General features: G+C 43.0%; 1 protein-coding gene across 1 annotated transcript in view; it reads left to right on the forward strand.

Moving 5' to 3' along the window:
* The window catches only part of ap3b1a (adaptor related protein complex 3 subunit beta 1a), a 51,055-nt gene that overhangs the window by 19,314 nt on the left and 8,918 nt on the right, over positions 1-22,823 (forward strand). Inside the window, exons 14-25 of the mRNA XM_079178436.1 lie at positions 597-706; positions 836-1,012; positions 2,300-2,486; positions 3,466-3,596; positions 5,000-5,141; positions 5,987-6,152; positions 8,650-8,809; positions 10,583-10,631; positions 11,523-11,626; positions 18,965-19,193; positions 21,330-21,414; positions 22,679-22,776. Of these exons, the coding sequence (XP_079034562.1) occupies positions 597-706; positions 836-1,012; positions 2,300-2,486; positions 3,466-3,596; positions 5,000-5,141; positions 5,987-6,152; positions 8,650-8,809; positions 10,583-10,631; positions 11,523-11,626; positions 18,965-19,193; positions 21,330-21,414; positions 22,679-22,776 (1,638 nt within the window). The remainder of the gene's footprint in view (positions 1-596; positions 707-835; positions 1,013-2,299; positions 2,487-3,465; positions 3,597-4,999; positions 5,142-5,986; positions 6,153-8,649; positions 8,810-10,582; positions 10,632-11,522; positions 11,627-18,964; positions 19,194-21,329; positions 21,415-22,678; positions 22,777-22,823) is intronic.

Genomic DNA, 22,823 nt, shown 5'->3' on the forward strand with positions numbered 1-22,823 from the left:
AACAGATATCTGAGTGTTTGCCTTCCTCTGTATATTATAGGGATAGTTCGGACTTTTTTTTAAAGTGGTGTTGAATGAGGTACTTGTACACAGTCGGTGTATTACTGCAGTAGTTGGCGGTCAGCACGCCCCCAGTTTGTAGAATCGGCACAGAAGCTAAGGGGTCAGCAGCAAAACGTGTTTAAAAAACCCTCTATATCAGTTTGTGTGTCTGTATTTAGAATATTTAGCTGTCAGACGGGGAACTGAAGCCGTTATCTATGTTCTGTTCAAAGCCACAGGACTCCTTGGACAAAAACAGTAATTTTACCGCTGCCTCGATCGGTTAGTTTGTTTGTGGTATTGTGTGTCTTTGCTGAATCCAAACTTAAAACACCAAAGTCACACATTAACACAAACAAACTAACCGATCGAGGCAGCAGTACACCAGCTACTCTCATTTTTAGTGAGGGAAAATGACTGTTTTTGTCCATAGAGTCTGGTGTCTTTAAAGAATACGTACCTCACACTACCCCACTTCAAAACATCCAAACTCTCCCTTCATGGTGCTGTGATTGCCTGTCTTTCTCTGAGAACTTCCTGTCTTGTCTTTGCAGAGACGGTGGTGGCGGAGAGCGTGGTGGTGATCAAGAAGTTGCTCCAGACTCAGCCCACCCAGCACAGCGAGATCATCAAACACATGGCCAAGCTCTTCGACAACATCACGGTGCGTCTCATCGTTGTATCATTCGTACCGTTGATCCTCTTTCAACACGAGAGTCTAGACTGGAACTAAATGCTCAAACGTGTCATGCTTGTAATGAGTAACCGTTGTATTTGTCCCCTGAACGTGCAGGTCTCCATGGCTCGAGCCAGCATCCTGTGGCTGATGGGCGAGTACTGTGACAGGGTGCCAAAAATTGCCCCTGATGTCCTCCGTAAGATGGCAAAGACTTTCACGGCAGAGGAGGACATCGTCAAGCTGCAGACGGTCAACCTAGCAGCCAAACTCTACCTGACCAACTCCAAGCAGGTACATTAAATACCAAGAGACATTTGAATGTGTTCACCCGAACATTGAGCAGATATGGTGCTGCAGTCGCGCTACTGATGTCCGCAATTAGCAGTTGCATGATTAAGTATTAAAAAAAAAGAGAGGTGATTCAGATTCCTGTTATCTAAATATGGATATCATTTTTATTTCACAGGACACAGCAATGTCTTGCGGTTAATGTTCACACTTCTGCAACCTCGGAGCTAAATGCTCAGTTTAAATGCAGAGCCGTGAATGAGACAGCTTTAACGTAATGGAGCATCTCCGAGCGCTGCTCTGTGTTTACAGGCCCATTCGCTGTGATGGGGGTGATTTTGGCCTCTGAGCCGGGTTTATGAGCCCAGACGCTGCCTCCTCAAACGAGCACATCATTACACCTCCTGCTCCTCGTAATGTGTCGGTGGAGGAGAGAGAAGGAGAGAGGGAGACGCAAAAGACAATTCAGGGTTCTAATGCTGCTGTTTTCATGTCTGCCTGAATAATGTATGGATGTTTTGGGCCAGAGGACGAGTGGACTAAAATGTGGGAATGAAGGATTTATTGATTTTTGGGAATAGGAACGAGTGTTGTACATTTTAGTAGATATGCTTATTCTTATTTTTGCCCGTATTTAGATGAGAAGATCGATACCACTCATGTATGTTTCCTAAGTACAGAATTGGAGGCAGTTAGCTTAGCTTAGCATAAAGACTGTAAACAGGCCGGATCCATCCAAAGTTCCAAACTACACCTCAAAAGCTCAACAATAATGGCGCCCGTGTCTATCATGCACAATAAACGTACTTATGATGCATTATAATCTGCTTATACAGCTGTACAACTATAGTTATAAGCACTCAGAACTATCCATAATGCCTTATAACAATAATAACACGTTTTAAAACATTTTATTTTACATATATCTTTATTTATATTCATTTTACAACATTTTGTGGGTTGATTTAATGAGATTTTTTACTATTAACTTACAATCACATGACGATGCATAATAAAGAAGGTTAAAATTATAATACTTCAAAGCATTATGGATATTTATGAAGGCTTATATCTGTATATTATAAGCATAGTATAAATGCGTTTATAATGCTTTATGGACATGGACGTCATAGAAAGTGTTACCTTGTATCTTGTAATGTAGTAAAGTTGTAGTTTTTTGAGGAATTAAATGCTGCACCTAAAATGTCGGATCTATCTTTCTTTAAAGTTATTTCTATCTCGTTGTCCGCTGTCTTACACGTCGTCCTACTTTTCTCCTCCGACCCCCAGACTAAGCTGCTGACCCAGTACATCCTGAACCTCGGCAAATACGACCAGAGCTACGACATCAGAGACCGAACCCGCTTCATCAGGCAGCTCATAGTGCCCAACGAGAAGAGCGGCGCCCTCAACAAGTATGCCCGGCGCATCCTGCTGGCCCCCAAACCCGCCCCGGTGCTCGAGTCCGCCTTCAAAGGTACTTCATGCACCAACCTGTTATTCTTCCTCTAGCACATATTAAATCCTCTAAATAGCTTGAATATTTAAGATTGAATACCTTTCCTCTCCTGTTTGGTAATCCATCTACAGCCAATCACTGAATCCATATTAGCTGGACTTTTATTTCACATCTATTTCCACTCGTATGCAAAGTTGATTCAGGCGGCGGTTTTATTATTCTGGTGTGTCTGTCTCTCTGAAGGGCAGTTGGGTCAGACCCCTTTACCTTGGACTAATGAGATGGGTAAATTATTGAGCTAATGCTGACCTTTTTCAGACACTCGGAGGAAAAAAAAATCTCCCTCATTTAGCTGTCTCCTCTTTCCCTCTCTCTCCTCTCTCCTCTCCTCTCCTCTCCTCTCTCTCCCTCCTTGACAAAAGGGACAGAAGCTGCCTCCCACAACATTAAAATTCAGAGGCGGTTTGCACCTACTGGATGTTTATGGAAAGCGTTAACCAACCCTGTCATTCTTAATATTCACAACTGAACGCTATTTTTTCTCTTTTTGGTTTGCAAAGCACAGTTTTTAGAGCACAGCTCCCCAAGGCACAGACACTGATTATCTGAGAGAGAGAGAGAGAGAGAGAGAGAGAGAGAGAGAGAGAGAGAGAGAGAGAGAGAGAGAGAGAGAGAGAGAGAGAGAGAGAGAGAGAGAGAGAGAGAGAGAGAGAGAGAGAGAGAGAGAGAGAGAGAGAGAGAGAGAGAGAGAGAGAGAGAGAGAGAGAGAGAGAGAGAGAGATGTTTTACGATAAAATAGAGAGCTGATATTAGCATCATGTGGATGCATCTTCTATTAAAGATCTCTATATGTAAACAGTGGCCACTGGGTCCAGACTTGGGTGACTTTGAATCATCTTCTATTTGCTGAAACTTTTTAGTTTATTCTCCATTTCTTTAAAATGACCTCCCCCTCTTTTCTTTCACCACTCTCATTGTTTTATTTCTCTCCTTTCAGATCGAGACCGTTTCCAGCTGGGCACTCTCTCCCACAGCATCAACAGTAAAGCCACTGGGTACCAGGAGCTCTCCGACTGGCCAGCGGTTGCTCCTGACCAGTCTGTGAGGAACGTGGAGGTCATTGAGCCAGTAAGAAGTCCACCTTCCTGACACACTACGCATCAGGGTTTTACTTATTCTACTGATTCTCACCACTGTTCTCTCTCTGTGTCTCTCATTATGACAAACACTAATGAGGCGACATTTGTGCTTCACAATATATCTTTTCAGCATCTTTTGAGTAACTTTGCTGAAAGCAACCAGTGTCCTTAGAGCAGAGACACACACAGAGACGTCACCAAATATTGACAGACGGACTAATGCATTGTTGGTTTTCATGGGATTTGTTGACGTTAAGAGGAAATATAGAATAACAGAACATTGAAATGTAAGAGAAAAGAGGACATAGCAATGACAGCAATAAACAGCAATGTACAAATGAACAGATTGAATGATTAGTGGGCCAAAAAGGCCGGAGAATGAAGATGTCTTTAGTCCAGAAATAAAAACAAGAGACGGAGGAAGCACATCTGATATCTAACTGCAACTCTTTCACTAAATACTACGTCACTGTTTTAAGCTACATTTCCTCACCGAAGTGTTCATCACACATGATTCATCTTGTCGGAAATGTAGAAATCAGACAATTAGCAAACAAAACCTGCCGATGGGTTTTGGGGTTCAGACAGTTTAACTGATAGAAAGTATTTTATGTAACTGAGGTTGTTTTGCTCGTGACTTCACACAAAGGTCGGTTAGCTCACAGGCGAGACGGCTTCTGAACATAGATCATAACTTCAGGTTTGGAGCTGAAGCTGAAGGAAATGTTGAGCCTAGACTCCGTTAAAGAAGACCTCAACCTTTATTATGTAGTTTGACTGACGAGACGCCTGATGCACTATTCTATTCTGCACACTTATATTATTACTTATGTTTGAAAAAGACGTTCACTGACCGACAACATGATCGTTTTCCTACCTGGTGTGTGTTGGAGAAATCAACATTCATTCCTCTGTTCCATTCGGCCCAAACTTTTTGTGCCTTGTATAAGTTTAAGAAGATTTGTTTTTCAGTGAGGGATATTATTGATTCTCTGAGCACCTGCTTTATAATCGTTACTTTGTGGCAGCTAATGGGGATCCAAATACAACAATAAAGCAGAACTAACTTTATTCCTAGTTTTTAATATAAGGTTAATTTATCAGAAACGATATCTGGTAACGTGGGAAATCTGTGATGTCCTGATTGACTTAATTGAGTTAATTGACTTATTCCATTACCTCTCAGTGAAGCGATTGAGAGGTGTTCATCTCCACTATAACGTCTACATGCTTCACTCTTTGCTTGGTGTGAACAGTTGAGTCTCGAAGCAAATCAGTTTTCTTCACATTAAACACCAACAAAGCAAAAGACAATCAGAGAACACCACGGAATAACTTGTTTGGATGATTTGATTTAATTAACTCTCACTTGCCTCCGCTATTTCTGATCAGGTGCAAGAGTGGGCACCGTTAGTTGGGAAGACCAAGAAACCCAAATCCACTGAGAAGTTCTACTCGGACAATGAAGAGGAGAAAGAAGAGGAAGCATCAGGGAGCAGTGAAGGCGGCAGCGGCAGCAGCAGCAGCAGTGAAGGTTTGTCTTTGTGTTTTTGTCTGAGAGATAAATGTTGTGCTGTTGGTGAGTTAAAGTTATAATTCTTAAGATTTCTGCTTGATTTGACGACACCGGTGGTCACTGGTGGTAACGGCAGGTGCAGTTTAACACTACATGTCCCAGAATTCAAAGCAGCAAACACTCATTTCTGACAAAGTAGCTGCTCTCTGAGGAGCAACAGGTGGATCTTTTTATAGTGGAGCCAAACACACTTTTGACACAGAAGTCAGTTAATAATGGTGTATTTGTATCGATATGATTTATAGTTTTGCACAAAACTTCAAAGCACAAAGGAGTCTGTTGCCTTGTTGAGGATTTGAGGCGTCTAACAGCTCATTGTGGCTCCTCCTCCTTGTTTCTTGTTGACTTAAATATTTTACTAAACTGATAATAAATGGCCGTGTGTGGTTTTGGAGACACATTTGTTGATGAACGATCATTGTCAGTTCTAACTTTGAAAACAAAAGCTGCTTCACAATAAAAGCCAGCCCCCGTTTTGCCATTGCGATGCTTTTACTGTGAAGCAGCAGTTGTAGGTAATTTAACTTAACACAGCTCTGATTCAGTGTTCAGTAAGCAGAGTAAACGGTGATATCGATGCCTCATTTTTATATGTGTGTGTGTGTGTGAATGCAGTTTGAATCCTGGGTGAGAGTGGCGTACCCCGCCACCACCAATGAAAACTACTAGAAGCGATTACAGAATGTAGATACATTTAATGGCTTTTGCAGACCGTAAAAGTGCTCATAAAACAGGGTCGGATTTTGTGAAAATACGAGACTCGTAACTTGAAAAGACCGGGCTGATGTTTGACGTCTGTACAGAGTCGGGCAGCGAGAGTGAGGAGCAAAGCAGCGAAGAGTCGGACAAGACCTCCAGCGATTCCAGTGGATCTGAAAAGAGCTCCAGTGAGTCTGAATCCGAACAAAAGAAGAAGAAAAAGACCAAGAAGGCACCGCAGAAGAACGGCAAGACGGCTGCTGCTTTCAGGTACAGTTTAACTCCTGAAAGCATCACTTTTCTTCCCCGTGTGTCCAGATGTTACCGGTTTCTTTCCTTTCTTACCTCTTCAACTAATCAGACAGGTGTGTGTGTGTGTGTGTGTGTGTGTGTGTGTGTGTGTGTGTGTGTGTGTGTGTGTGTGTGTGTGTGTGTGTGTGTGTGTGTGTGTGTGTGTGTGTGTGAGAGAGACTCGTAGTCAACAACAAATGTGATCAGTGCTTTGCTGCATCAATCAGCTCAAACCTCCATCTGTTCACAGCTTCAGACGTTTTTTATAATCTACATGACAGCCCACCTTCTGTCATGTTACTTCTTTGTGTTCATCAGCACTTCGTTCATTATGTTTGTCAGGAGAAATCTGACATCGTGCAGGATTTGGATTCTGATACTTGCTGGGTTTTTATGTCCTTGAACCGACCGAAAGGAGACATTTAAGGGTTAGTTCAGATTTACCAAAATAACACGAGCAAACTCACAGATCAAGGCAGCGGCAGACCGACAACTTCCGTGTTCAGTGAGGAAAAAATGACGTTGTTGTCAAAGCAGTCTTGTGGCAAGAGAGCATCGGCAACGGCTTCAGATCCACGTCAGAAAGAGCTCTCTGATGTCAAAATAAAGCTGTGAAAATATTGAAAATATAGCTTACACTTTAGCTGATTTAGTTTTTTTTGGGTGTCTAAAATAATACTTTCTTTTGCTCCGCCAAACTGTCCGACATCTACTGCTGAACCCGTACAAACACACTTAAAATAAAATAAATACAGTATTTGAGGGAATGTACTTAGTTACTTTAAGTACACACTAGACTGTCTCAAGATAATACCAATAGTACATCACAATGTAGGTAACAAATACATTGGGAATTTGGGAAACAAAATGACAAAAAGGACCCGTGAATCACAACACAACGAAACATTTTGAAACTAGATGTTGCTAAACAACCCAAATAAATAAAGCTTTGACTTAAGGCTGGAATATATTGAGAAAATCAAATATCACGATATCTTTGACCAAATACCTCGATATTGATATTGCGACGATATTGAAGAGATATTTGACATCAGTAATGTGGTTAAATCAAATAATATAAGCTAGAACAGTTTGGTAAGATTACATCATTTTACTGTGATGCAGCCTTTGAAATCAGAAAAAGACAAAACTTTACAATATCTATATATTGTCCGGCCCTTCTTTGAATGAGAATGATTCATTCAGTCCCAACAGTTAATGTTCCCTTTGAACAATGAGAGTTTAACAGCACCAGATAACAGTGTTACGAAACACCAAACAACCAAATCTCAGTAACAGATTCACCAAAATGAATCGAAATCCGTGTTTTCAGAGAGGAGACTAAATCGTATAGTCTGTGAGCCAGACACACCTATTGTTCTATATATGTATATATATATATATATATATATATACATACATACAACTTCTCGCTCTATCCCTCACACACACACACAGAGATACATCAAGCTGGCGGAGCTGCTAGAATATCGTTAGCGTGAGTTCCATTAACAAGCTAATCAAGGAGAATCTTCCTCCAGTAGCGTAACCCACATTTACATGGCTAATGGATAATGACTTCTGATTGGTCATTTAGCGGCCCGGTGTTGCCAATGAATGAGATTTGAGTCATTACTGCCGAATATGCTCACGTACACTCTGTGACACACGGGCACATTTAGTTTCTCGTGCACTCGACTGGTCGCGGTTCGCTCGCGGACACACAGACGCACACAGAAATGTACCTGATTTCACTGTGTGACAGGCCGCCGGCTGACCCTGTTCTCTCCATTAGAGAGTATAATTAGAGCAACTCACCCCGGCGCTCAGACACACACACACACACACACACACACACACACATACACATACACAGGGTAATTAGAGCAGCTCACCCCAGTGCTTCCACAACAAACACAGCATAATGCCCTCATTATGGCCCAGTCATTTCAGGCAGGGGCCTAATCAGGCCCACAGTGATTTATATCACTTTTTCCTGTTCGCAGCAAATGAAATCTGTAGGCCAAATTAATACTGGCTTTTCATCATCGCCCAAGTTAAAAAGCCAGTTACCGTCACAATTCCCCTCATTAATTTAACGGCTGAAAATCCCAGGCAGGCGGAGTAAACACTCATTATCGGGACAAATTGAAGAGGGACGGAGGCAAGTGAAAGAGAGAGGAGAAAGATGGAGAAAATCTCTCTGAGTGAACGCAACATTGAATTAACTTCACAGATGAAAAACAACAGATTGATCGCTGTTGTTCTGACCGGGCCGCGACTTCAGCTTTCAGTTTGGGTGGAAATAACAAAAAGAAAATGTTATTGAAACTAATTATAGGTTTTTATGCCTGATGTCTTCCAGACTATTTGTTCAAACGGACGCTGTATATGTGATGAAAGCAAAGTAAACGTGCAGTAATGTTCTTTTCATACATGTAATCTCTTCCTTTTGTTTTGATTCCACGTGTTTCAGCGACTCGGATGAAAACGGAAATGGACCTGTAGCCCGAGACGGCAGCTCGTCGGCCGAGAGCTCCTCCGGCTCAGAGACCGACTCCGAGGACGAGGACTCCGATTCAGACGCCGCCCCAACGCAACAGAAGAAGAAGAGTGACGAGAAGTCCAAACCCAAGGTGACGCTGGGATTTAGTTAGCAGCAACAGAACGGTTCCTAGAAAAACTACAAATATGAAACATGTTGCACACCTCGTCATAGCACACCACGCTTTAATCACTAGATGTTTTCAGCTATCCTGACTTCATGAGGACGGAGTCTACGGTTGTTTCCAGTCTATTGATCAGTTAGGTACGACGAGTGGGGGGTAATATTCAGAGACATTTTTGGTTGTTGTCATCTGAATAGGCCCAATTCACAGCAATGTCTCTTCAAAGTCTAGATTCTTATGATAGAATAGTGATTCTGGGCTAAAATCACAAGTATTTCCTTATTGCTGAATCCAGTGCAGGAGTAATACACGACATGCTGCGGTGTGATGACGTTGATCCAACCTTGTGAAGGGATGTGAGGGGTTTTCCTCGTAAATTTGAGACTTGAATCTCAGGAAATTTTGTTTTTTCATGCAAATTTTGGTTTTAATACTCTCAGAGAATATTCAAGATCTTTTCTTGAAACTTTACGTCTTTAATCTCAGAAAGATATTCAAGGTTTCTTCTCGTGAATTTACCATTTCAATCTCAGAGAATATCCAAGTTTTATTTCTCATAAATGTCGGTCTTTAATCTTGGAAATTAGTTTTTTCTCGAACTATCCTTTGAGGAGCAACGACACTGTAAGAGATGTTACTTTCGTTACATTAATTTCAACTTCTATGTTAAACTCAATGCAATTCTAGTTCATGCATGTGTCAAACTGTAATGTATGTTTATCCCTGAGCTCAAATAGTCTACAATTTTCTACAATTTTACACATTTAAACCCGTGTAGAATCTGATATCTATGCAAACAGGATTGATGGAGAAACTCTTTGGCTCTCTGCTGTTCAACTGTAGAAACCCCAGGTTCTCCTGGGACTTGTAGTTCCTGAGACACACACACACACACACACACACACACACACACACACACACACACGTGAAGAAAGCGTTGAAATCACAATTTATTTAGCGGGATATCATTTTGCTCCTCTATTGTTTCATTCGTCCCCTTTTCTTTCAGCCCTCACCGTCTTCTTCTTACCTGCTATGCTCATCACATTATTTCTCACCCTCCACTTTCCTTTTCTGCGCTATGAAATTCTCATTTCATACAGTTTGTCATTTGGACACGGCTTATGAATTATGCATCTTTCTTCCACTCCTCTTGCTCTCTCAGACCTCCGTTCGCTAACAAGGTTTCCGTCTCTATTACCGCCAACCGGGCGTCGATCAGAGACGATCTGATAAGATGCAGCTTCTAACTTTATTGTTTGTTTTCTCCTCACTTATTCCCCCTTCGGTTTGGTTTGTCCCCTCCCGTCGGCTCAGCCCGGAGTACGCAGAGTGGAATTTTATGGTTCTTTATGTGACGTGAAAGCAGCCGTGGCCGGTTAGCAGCGTCTGCAGAAAGGGCGATAAAAGCGCTCGTATGTTTAAATGCGTTTTTTATTGTGGCGCCGCATGCTGTAATTCCCACAAGTCAACACCTGACAGGCCCGCCTCAGTCGCACGGGGCGGCGTGTATCGGTTGTGACACGACACTGTGCATGACTGGCCATTGGAAAAGATTCCAGACGTGTTACATATAAATGCAGAGTATCTGTTTTTTGGGGGGGATGAATGTGTCATGTCTCCAGAGACACTGCCAGCACAATTGAAACATTTCACAACGCACAATTTTATTACTTTTGTGTTGAAGTGGTCGTCTTCTTCCCTGCCGCTCATCGTCATGTTGCTGCGTTTGATTTCCAGGTGGAAGAGAAGTCCAAGAAGGAAGTCTCCTTACTGGATCTAGATGACTGTGAGTCTATCTGCACTTTTTGCCGTTGTAAATCACTCCATTTTTGTTTGTTGCTTTTACAGTTAATGACCAAAAAAGAACCAGTGAAATAAATAAACTTTGCAGTTCCTCTCATCTTGTTTCGGTTTCACGGCCCACAAATTCAGCTCGCAAAAGACCCTGTTTTCAACCACAACGGGCTCCAAACAAAGCTCGGATGAATGGAATGTGTTCTACCTGCCAAACAACAAATAGACAGAGAAAGTCAGCAAACTCCCAGAGAAGAAAATCGAGCGTCGACCATTAAAGGACCAAGATATTTTTCTCTGGAGCTGAAGAGAGTTTATACGAGAGTGAATATTGGGCTTTAAATTTCTCCGGTGGCCGGATCCAAATGAATGTGTAAATAGATCATTTTTACACCCGTTTAGTTAAACATTAACTTTATAAGGCAGTGGTGGATAAGCTACCTGTGGACCTGATCTGACCCTTCAACAGAAAAAATGACTTTAGCCTCTTAGCCCTGCTCACAAACACAAATATTTTATATATAGATTATATATATATTATATATAGATTTTTTGTGTGAAGGCAGCAATAATAGCGACAGTACATTCGTTTGTTTTTTGCGGCGCTCTGTTCGCCATTTTCGTAGCTTTCTCTTGGATGCGTGCTTACGATCTGGCACCATGGTCGCCATGTTTTTATAGTTATACAAATATAACACACCTGTAAAACTACCTAACTGAACCTAATTGCAGTGTGGACGTTTGTGATAAGTTGATATGTTAGTTGACAAATAGTGTCGAATGTAGAGATTCTTGTCTTTGTCTCCCCCTAGTGGCTGTATTAAAAACAGACACTGTGCCAGACAGCAACGCGTAGTGCCTTTAACGAGCTTCTGCTTTTCAGTTTCTCCTGCACCCACGAACGCACCGAAGTCTTCGGTCGTCTCTTCGTCCCTGCTGTCCGACCTCGAGGGCCTTTCTCTCTCCAACATCTCCTCCACCGTGCAGGTTAGTGTGTGTGCGTGTGTGTGTGTGAGAGACACATTTCCTCCATCCCCGTGTGTTGAGAGTCGATTGTTCCTCTTCTGTCTGACACTGACAGAAACAGCGGAGCGTCGTATGAGATGCTGGAATGAGCTTCTCTCCCTTGTGGAACATTTTTATGCTCCCAGACGCCGACTATTGACCTTTTCTGCCTTCTTATATTTATAGCCCGTGAGGACGGCACAACTGCTCTTCCTGTTTCCTGTATCTCTTATAGTCTGTCTTTCTCACCCCTCGCTGTCTTTTTGCTCTCCCACACCCTTGAACTCTATTTCTGTGTCTCATCTATAAGTCCAGCCTCTCTGTTTCTCCCCCCCCTCTCTCTCTCTCTCTCTTATCTCCCTCCTCCTCTCTGTCACCTTCCATCTCTCTCTGTCAGATGTTGTGTCCCTTGTGTCTCGGTGTTGTGTATATCTGATGGTTGACCTTTCCTAGTGTGACGGCTCCTTTCTCTCCTCAGTATGTGAGCGACTCTACGCGTCTGTATGTTTTCTATCTTGTCTTCTTTTTTCTTCTTCCCCCTCGGGAGGAAGAAATGTCCAGAGCGTTGTTTCTGCTGCTGCTGTGTCTGTTTAGTGTCTCTGCTGTTTGGAGGTTTTAAATCAGAACATTAGTGTCTGTTTTTACATGTTTGACATGTGCTTTTAATTTGAAAATGTACTGGAAATTGGTTTGCTGTTAATAGATTACGCATAATTATAAAAGGAGGCTGCATGTAGCGATTCACTTACTTGATAATTAATCTGTGGATCCTTTTTTTATTTTTATTAATTAACCAGAGCGCAAGGTTTTGTTTTTGCAAGGAGTAAAAACCAAAACATATCACATATGCAATCAATTAAGTAAATAATTAATTGATAAACATGAATTTTTAGCCAACTGACTTGTCCATTATTCACCTAAAAGATGGTATTCTACAATACTCAGTTCTGAACTTGACCACATTGTGTTTTCCTCTTAAATACATTTATTTATTGGTGGTTTATTTGTTTTATTTTGTTGTACATAGACCAACTAAAAACAGCTATCTGATGCCGGTATCACAGTGTTCATAGCGGATGCTAATTTACAACACCCGTCCCTTTTAATGGCTTTTATAGTATTTTATATATTAAGTTAAGTTTGTACCGCTCCAGCCTCGGTTATTACCAGACTCCTGAACCTTTTTCTTGTTCTGAACTGAATCTCAATTCTAAAGGGAGTGATGCATCTGAAGTTCTTCACATCCGTCTGTTTACGTCTCTGTAGAGTTACATTAGAGAGCAAAGGTTTGACATTTTGGGGAAATTTGCTTGTTTGCTCTCTTATCAAAGAGTTAGATGAGAAGATCAATACGGCTCTCTCAGAAATATGGAGCTACAGCCAATTAGCTTAGCCTGTAAGCGCCTCTAAAGCTCAACAGTTTCAGACTGTGCTGCTTATTCAGATTCCTTTACAGTCTAATCAAAGGTAAACACTGCTGTGTGTGTGATAGAAACTTCAAGACTTTATGTTAAAGATGCTTTAAAAGTGCGTCAGTGTTAACTTTTTATGGTGAACGATGAGTTTTCCTGCATGTAGACGGACGTGTTCTCACCGTCTCCCTCCTCTCTGTCCCGGCTCTAGCTTTGTGTTGAGTTACTCTGTATTCTGAGCGTGCCCGCCTGTCTGTCAGTATGATTGACAGCTGCTCTCAGACCAGCGTTTATGCAGCGCGAGTCTTGTTATTCTCTCCCCCCCCCCCCTCCTCAGGTGAAGGCCGTGGTGTAATGGAGAATAGAAATGCAGATTAGAAAACAGGGAACTTTTCGCACATCAACATCTGATTTAGAGTCAATTCTATGCATAAATACATGATGGGCATCGGGATTCATAGACGAGGGTAAATAACCTCACCTTTATTCACACCCGCCCCTCTCACACACACACACACACACACACACACACACACACACACACACACACACACACACACACACACACACACACACACACACACACACACACTGGCCCCTGTGTCATTTCTATTTCTCAGCAATCTGCCCACAGAGGCAGCGAGTCTGTCTCAGCTGAGCGCTCGGGCCCTTTTAGAGAATTACTGCATGGTTATCAAAGGCATTTAGATTAACCCTGGTCACTGTCTCTGACCCACCTCCTCCTCTGTCTCCTCCTCCTCCTCCTCCCCAGTTTCTGCATGCTACCGCTCTCTCTAATAACATTTTGACATTAGGATCTCTCACAAATGCCTCTTAAATCCCCCCTCCCTTAACGCGCCCCGAAACCTCTTCCGACCGCTGTCCGTGTGTGCGGCGGGGGCGGCCGAGGCTGATAACTTTTCATTCATAATTAGCGCTCGGCGAATGGGGCGGCTTTGGGGGGAAATTGAACTGTCAGCGGCGGGGCGCGCGGCGTTTGACCCCATCACGCCCAGAGGGGGCCATCATAATTTGTTCATTTGGTGTCCATCAGGCGGGCGCCGGCTCGCCCCCTCCGCCTCCCCCGCCTCCCTCCTCACCCCTCTGACCTCCCCCGTAGTGGGCGCTCCGCGGGTTCACGTCTAATTATGAATCAGCAGAAGGACCCCCGAGCGCCACGAATATAGCAGCCGGCCTGCCCTCCGAAACCTCCCGCTGCCACTCAAACGGAGGAGATTGCCTCTTAAACAGCAATAAATGCCCACACAGAAACGGGGCTGCGGCTGGATACTTTGTTTTAATGCAGCATTTCTTTACATTACCTCGTTTTAGTAACTATGTGTTTGTCTGTGTGAGTGTGTGTTTGTTTGTGTGTGTAGGCGTTTAATCTTTCTTCTGTCTCCTAGTGTTTGTTGTTTTCCGAGGTGACGGAGGTCGAGACGGCGGCCCCTAAAAATCCTACTTATCATCCGTTTGTTTTCATCGTCTGCTGCAACAGCTCAGACGTCCGTTTAATCGCTGTAAGCAAGTGAATCAGGGTCCTAAACATAAATGTGATGCCACATATGGATGTTGCATCTTATTTATGGTTAAGACATGAACACGTTGGTTTTATGCAGCTGGTGACTTCCTGTGAGGAAGTGAAAGAAATAATACGATAGTACAAAAAGTACTCCATTAAAAGTACTTAGAAGATCCTGCTTTTACATTTTTAATTAAAATAACATTATGGATTTCATCTTCAGAGTCAAGAGAAATTAATTCTAGATTAAATGAATTTATGAATCCAGTTAACTTAAAATAAACGACAGATTTTTTAAAAACTAACTTTTAGAAAATAAGACTTTCATGATTCAATAATGGAACGGGCTAAACGTATTTTATACTTTTGAAATGTAGTAGAATAGAAGTATGAAGTAGCAGAAAAGTACACTGGTTTATTCCGTGTTCTGTGGCCGGTGTTACTGTGTTTATAATATACTTTAATCATTCACAAGTGAAGTGAAATACTCTACTTTAGTGGTGATCTATGATAGAAAGATAAGCCAGTTAGACAATAGTCTTTTGTGATTAATATACAAAAAAAGTCTTAGAAAGATGCATATTTATTTATATATATATATTTTAAACATTGTCATATCTTTGGGTTTTGGACCATGTGAAGTTAATTTGTGCATTGTTTCAGTTTTTCTAACATTTAATTGATTAAACGATGTTAATCAGCAGATGAATCGATACTGAAATCAATCCTTACTTCCATTAAATATCCTGCTAATACAAAGAAACAGTTTGCCAACAATACTTGCAAAGCTGAATGAAGGACAATACTGTTTCTGAATAACAATCCTCTATTATTCCTAATCTTCTTTAATGGAAAATTTCAAAAAAATTAATCATTTTAAAACACCTAATTTACTGACAAATTGGCATAAATGAAGTAACCTCTGTCTATATGCGCCGGAGAGACTTCTTGTTACATTGAAGTAGTTTTCGATGGCTGTAGTAACATTTACTTAATCCAATTTGCGGTCAAGGTCTTTGTGACGCCCCTCAATTAATTGTCATCTCCTGACTGAGGGGAACAATTAGGCCCTAAAGTCAAACACATGTCCCTTACCTTAATCCTCACAACTCTTGTAGAGCGTAATGAAATCCTGTCCGCGGTGTTGGCGGCAGACGGTGGCTGAAAAACAGAAATGGATTTTCAATATGTGCCCATACATCTCTGTGCTCCCCACGCCACTTTCTTTTTAAATTGGCCCTCTTATGCACACGGCACAAGGCTACCCGGCTCCCGGTTAGCCCCCCGTTTTTATTTTTTGAATATGTCAGCGGGATTTTCAGGTCATTTGCCAGAGAGGATGCTGGGAGCGTGGCGTCCGGGGCTCTGAAGGTGACTGGTGTCTGTGTCATCCATCACGGGAGCTTCCTTTAAGTTGATGCATAATAGAGCCTCTCAATCAACTTCCCTCCCCTCATTGTCTCCCCTCACCTCCCTCCTTCCTGTCCAGGGCGGGAGAACGGGGGAGCCAAAAGAAAAGAAAGGGAGCCTGACAGAGAAGTCAAGGTTACATCCCTCTTCTTCTCTTATTTACACTTGAGGTGTTCGTGTAACAGGACAACAACGGATGGACGAGTGAAGGGGGGGGCTTGTTAACCGTCCACTGTGTCAAATTGGTGATAATAAGCCGTTTGAAGCCTCCGTCCCGTCCTCCGAGGACGACGAGACGGGACCTTGAAGCAGGATGTGTCTGTCAGGGAGGTAAATCTCCGTCGCAAACATTATAGCCAGCTTTATCGACGGCGACTGCTCTGACACGCTCAAAAAGTGGCCCGATAAATATGCAGGCCGGCGGCGGCGTGACGGGAGGCGGCGCGGCGGCGTTACGGCCCGCCAACAAATGTTTGTTTGACCTCCTTTTACAGGCGCTCGGGGCCGGTCTGGGCTCAGGAGACGCCGCTGCTGCACCGTCAAGGGGACGGTGATCGGACTGTTTGTTCTGTCACTTCTGCAGAGGATCGTTTCAGAGATGTTTTATACTGGCGCCAAAAGACTTACAACCTGGGAAAACAAGTCACAAATAAGCTCAGTTGCCAGTTGATTATGTGCACCTAGCTAACACTAATGCAGCCATTAATGGAGGCCGCAGTTTGTGGTGCTTCATGGGTAATCGGAGAGCGGGTTTACGTGCACTTTAGTGACCTGGTTCCTGTAAATCAGCGTGCACATGCAGCAGGTTCATCCAGACTTCTACCCCGACATAACACCAACTTTATTGTGGAGCCGTGTCTTACTTATTTTATCTGCAGTAGTCCTGACTTTTGAGTTAGAGCCCCGCAAAGTTTCAGAATTCAACAGGTAAATCAAATCCGTGGTGGAAACCGACTCATTGAGATTTCTAGAAGACTTTAGATGGAATACAGCGATGTAATGATCTCTGCTGTCGTTCAAGCGTTCCTCTTTACTTCTTTATAAACGGGTATACTTATCCTTCAACATGAACAGTCGTACAAGAACTTTACCTGAAACATATTGTCTGAAATAAGCAACTTTTCCTGTAAATATTGAGTCAAAGAATAAGTAAACAGGATTGAGGAAGAGGCTTTCGAAGCCAACTTTCTACATTTTTGCAGTTTTTGATCAATTGACCTCAAAATAGCTTCATGTTTTATGTCTTATTCCTGAGTAAATATACCCCAAACCTGCTGTTTCTCTCATGTCTTGCTGCTCCACTACACTGTGAGTGTTTTTACTTCTCGCCTTGTGAAGCGAACACATTGAAACTCGTCTCCGCGGCTTCTTGTCGTGCGTCAAACCGATTCTTCATCCTCACACACATCGTGACACTTCGACGTCGGATGCCTCGTACATTTCTGACCCGAGTCGGAAACACGCTGCCAGCGTGTCCGGCTTCAACAACACAATGTGCCCTGACACCACTCAGCGCCTGCGTGTTTCCACCGTGTTTCTTCATATCATATTATTAGTCATATTCAATTAGCTGAATTAGTTCACACCCTGTGCTTAATCGTTTAAGTCTATTTGCTGTTCCTCACTGTTTTGCTCTCTTTGTCACTCTTGCAACTTCTTTGAGAAGTCAGATTTTTCGCTTTGAGGCGTTAAATAGCAATGTTTCAGTTTCTGAACTCATCCTCATTTGTGCTATTGTTGCCTCTGTGTCAGCGTATGAATCCTTTGAGGTGCTCAGTGTTTTAGAGGGTGTGAAAAGGCTTCGATGTGTTAAACTAATTAGTGCCGTCACTCAAGGCAGACGGACCTCTTTTGACTTCAAGAAACCACCTTAAACGTAGTCCCTACTTTTTGCGATGCTTTTTTAATATTTTGAGTGTCTGAGGTGTGAAGTTAATTCCCGTTAATGCGGATGTTGTCATGTTTGACGGGTCAGTATGTTGCGTGCGTTGTGTGGGCCCGACCTCGTCTTTCTGACGAGAGCTGACAGTCGCCGCCGTCGAGAGTAAAAACCTGAAAGTGTGAACAATGTTCCTCTGAGTAACGAGATGTTAATTTTTTCGGGAGAAAGAAAACGCCACCACCGACGCATCCGCCTCCTTTTCTTTTCCGTAACTCTCAAAGGTAATGTGATTTCCTGCCTCTGAAAAGGTAAAAGCCCCTGCGAGCGGCAGGTTTGGCCCATGCAGGCACTTGTGTTTCTATTCATTAGAGGTTGTTTTTATTCAGCCCGGTCTGACCGAGCATCCAGCCCGTCTCCCTCTAACTGGGCTGATTGAGAACATTTCTTAAATGGGCTCGTCTTTAGCCCGCAGCCTTAATGAAGGGAGGGTTGGTGGGGAGTTACCAGTCAACCCTCGGTCCCACTTCACTCAGAAGTGCTGCATTCTTCCCGCTGATTGGACACGGAGAATTGCATGTGATGGAAAAGACCGGAGATTCTTGTATTAATCTGTGCTTTTGTGTGAATGCATTTGCACTGTAATGTGCGAGGCGTCCCTGGATATTGTGTTGATGTGGAGAGCCTGAGGCTTCTGAGCAATGTTCTGCATGTTTTTGTTTTTTTCTTCATCTTCCTTTTTTTTCTGCTTCTGCACTCAGGCTGTTGTTTCCAGCAGTGCTTAGTTGTTTGTAGATCAATCGAGGCAATACTGCAGGTTATTTCTCTGATAATCAAGAGGTTTCATGGAGCACAAAATCACCCTAGAGCCTCATTCCCACTGGACAAAATACCCACTAACACCGGACTTTTGTCTTTAACTTGGAGGTGAATATATTGTAAATAAAATCAACAGGGATTTGGGCAATTATTATAATCTGTTAACGTACAAAACACACAATTAATCTGCTCTCCTCAAATCACCAATTTTGGTGGGAAGAGGATGATAGAATCGATGTTTGCTGAGGTTTATTCCCGTCTTTCATGCTTCCCTTCAGGTCACCACTCCGTCGTTTGGCCCCGTGAAAACCTACGAGCTGCTTCACCATATGACTGGAAAAGGTTTGTCAGCCAAGTACCACTTCCCCAGGCAGCCCTGTTTGTACCAGCCCAGTATGGTGGCTGTGCAGGTCACACTGACCAACAGCTCCGACCACAGCCTGGAGGAGATCCACATAGGAGACCGAAGCCCAGCGAGCCTCAACATCCACTGCTTCAACACCATCGGTGAGTACGAGCTCCACACCTGTACTCATCAAACACCCGGGGAAAAACCAATACTGCTTGTTTTAAAACGCATTATTATTATAAAACTTGCAGATTTAGGATGCCGCAGTTGTTTTTTCCTCCTCCTATAATGTAAACAACCACATTTATTATAAACATGTGTCGTCTCTCCTCCATTCATGATGGCTTTCTGGCATTTCTACAGCTCCATGATTGTTTTCTCAGGCAGATATTAAATGATCATTTTAAAGCCTGTTTGCTATCAGCTCAGCAAATAGCCCCCCCCCCCCCCCCCCAAACCTGAAAACAGCCAATATTACTTGGGCTAATCCCTGTTCATTAGTATCGATCAGGCCGAACAAACATGCGCCATCTCCATATTTCTTGTCACGGCGTTGCGTGATTGCTGCACTCACACGTATAATATAAGACTGAGAACAGTGCTCCCTCAAGATTTTCCCTTTTTCTCATGCCGGTGTGCGGTGGAGCACGTTAAAGCTGTCGATTGCAGGCGATTGATCGGGCATTGAAGGAACTCGAGCAGCCAAACACTGGGTAATTTGGATCGATCGAAGCCCGGCCACTGTGAGCTGCTGGCTGGAGTTGGTTTTGATAAGTTGCAGAGGATGACAGACAAAGCGTTCGTATAACGCTGTTGTGTGTTTGTTTGTCGAGGGATGATAAATAACACGGCTTGTGTTTAGTCAGAAATATTGCACATTGCTTTACTTAAAACCCGTAATTTAAATGGTATCTATATATATAATTAGAAACTACTTACTGGAAAACCTCTCTTGAATATTTTATAGTCGGGCAACAGTCAAGTCGCTGATCATCGAAACACGCTTCATTCAAACTCGACAGAAACAAAATATAACTCGTCAAAACCATCTTTCTCTATCCACGGTTCAAACAATCACCAACTCTGGTTTTGTCAAAATAAAACCTTAATTCACAGAGTTGGATGTGGAAAGAATCAGCCGTTTAAATGCGCTCGCAAAGCTTCCAGAATAACTTTACTTTGCTCATCGCTGAAAAACACAAAAAGTAAAGGAGTCTTATCGCCTATGTTTAGTTTTCCCGTGTTTGTAAAACCTGCATCTACGTGCTAATTTTGGTGGAAAAGGATAAGTATCTTTGTGAGTTTAATGTGGTTTAAAGGACTATTCCGGTTTATTACAGCGTGGGTTGTATTCTGTTGCGTTGCCGTTCCTATCGGTAATAATAAGACGATGCTCACCAAATGAATTTTTGAGATCTGGGAACACGTCGACATTCAAAGAGCAAGAAACGTGAGCGGTCAAATGATCATGCAGGTTGTAAACAAACGTATTTAAAATAGCTTTTATATAATAGTTTATGATTTATATCAACACAGACGACTAGACTGTTAAAAAACATGAGAATAAAGTCCAGAAAATGTGTGTTGAGTGAAGGCTGGAGTGGAAGTGAGTCTATGATGACTCTGTTTTCTGAGGGCTGTTCCTCTGGAGTCTCTTCTCCGTCTGTGGAGTTATACAGTGAAATAGCTCTGCTCCATGGAGGACGTTTCTGTCTGTCTGTGTTCTTCTCATCCTGAACCTCCTCCTCCTCCTCCTCCTCCTCCTCCTCCTCCTCCTCCTCCTCCTCCTCCTCCTCCTCCTCCTCCTCTCTCATTCATCTGTCCAGACTTTCTCTTCAGCACATTTTTTGGTGGCTTTACTTAACTCTCCGTCTTGCTCCTTCACCTCGTCTCTTCTTGATGCTGATGCTCTCTTTGACAAGCCTGTTGTTTTGAAAATATGCTAGTCCTTCATATATATGTGTGTGTGTGTGTGTGTGTGTGTGTGTGTGTGTGTGTGTGTGTGTGTGTGTGTGTGTGTGTTTTCCTTCCCGAGGCTAGAGGTGTGGGGAGGGAGGGAGGGAGGGAGGGGGGGGGGGAGATTGAAGGATAGATTTCTCACACACGGTGGCCTTGCTTTGTGAAGTAGAAAACACAAGTGGTGTGGATGCCTGTCTGTTCCACTCTGCTGCTGCCCTCCCTCCCTCCCTCCCTCCTCCCCCTTTGCTCCATCCTTCCTCACGTTGCACACTGTGCCCTTGTCACTCACTATTCCTCTCCTCCTTCCCTCTTTTTTGTTTTTTTTTTCCCCTCAGAGCGGCTGGAGCCAGAGGCCTCTGTGACGGTTTCCATGGGTATTGACTTCAGCGACTCGACACAAGCAGCCAACTTCCAGTTGTGGTGAGACGACCTGACATCCGCTCATATCAGCTTTTCTTTTTCCTTCTCCGACCTTCAGCTGTACATCTTGTTCACTACCTCTTTTTCTCCAGATTCACATCTCCCCTCCCTCTTTCTCTTCCATTCGTTTGCATCCTTTCCCTCCTCTCTCTCTCTCTCATTTGTTTTCTGGTAATTCTCCTTTTCCTACCGGCTCTGTGCCGGCGCTCCCAGGTGAGACATCAGCCGCGATTGATCCGGGTTCACTGGGATAACAATTATTACGCCAGTAATCAGCCCCGGCTCAAATCAAGCTGCTGAATGCCATCGGCGCCGCCGCTCAGCTGATCGATAACCTTATCAGAAAATCTGTTCAGGATGGGGCGGGGAATCAATCCGACCCAAAATGCCTCGCAAACCGTGTGAATGGCAATCAGAGGAGAAACATTTAATACACAAACAAAGCACGAATAGACACAAGTGCACAAAACACACGCTCGCCGTGTCGCGCGTCATCGTACGCTTACTCACGTTAAGATGAATTTAAATTACAGAACATGCAGGAATAGATTTGTTCTTAAGTCTCATTAAGTGATTTAACTTTTCTATTCATTTCTATTTACCAGGGACAGTACACATTTATCAACATTCCACTTTACACCTCCATGTAAGAGAGCTAATGCTCATCTGCAGTTCCTTTTACTGGCTTTTTACAAATCGGTTATTATCAATTCAATGCTGCAGCGAGCTCTTTAGTGCAACACAATACGACACAATAGTGACACGATATGATACAAAAGTAGCAGATACGTAAAAACAATGAGTGTGTACGAGCAGTGTGATCGGTTTGCTTAAAGCCATCTCTTTAGTTTATGTTTAAAGGTTCGGTAATAAGTGCTTGCTCTGAATTCAACATGTTTAAAACTCGTATTTTGAATTTCCACAATTTATATCATAGCTTTCGTAGGAGTCATATGCACTTCAAATTGTTAAAAATGAAAGACTTTCCTTTATGGAGGCCGTGTGGGGCAGGACGTGGAGTCTTATGTGGTGTTATTGGGGCGATAATTATGCTAATATACAATTCTCATGAACGCACATTCGTCATGTTTACGCTGGTCGTTCATTTATCTGAAGAGAGGAGCGTTTGAGGAATCTGTCGCGGCAAACTCGTACAAAGAAACGTAAACCTCTTTCCTGAGGTCTGATGTCTTGTAACCAGGTTCCTGCTTTGTGTTCGATGTAAGTAAGTTTATTTTCTCTCACTGTTGTTTTGCTGCCTCAGCACCAAGGAGGACCAGTTCAGCGTGTCCATCCAGCCCGCTGTGGGAGAGCTGTTAATGCCCAGTACCCTGACGGAGCAAGACTTCAGCAAGGAGCAAGGTGTGTTAAATAAATAAACTCTTATAAGCTGAAAGCACGGTGAAGAT

This window comes from Pholis gunnellus (genome assembly GCF_910591455.1).
Source record: "Pholis gunnellus genome assembly, chromosome: 18".
Lineage (NCBI taxonomy): Eukaryota > Metazoa > Chordata > Actinopteri > Perciformes > Pholidae > Pholis > Pholis gunnellus.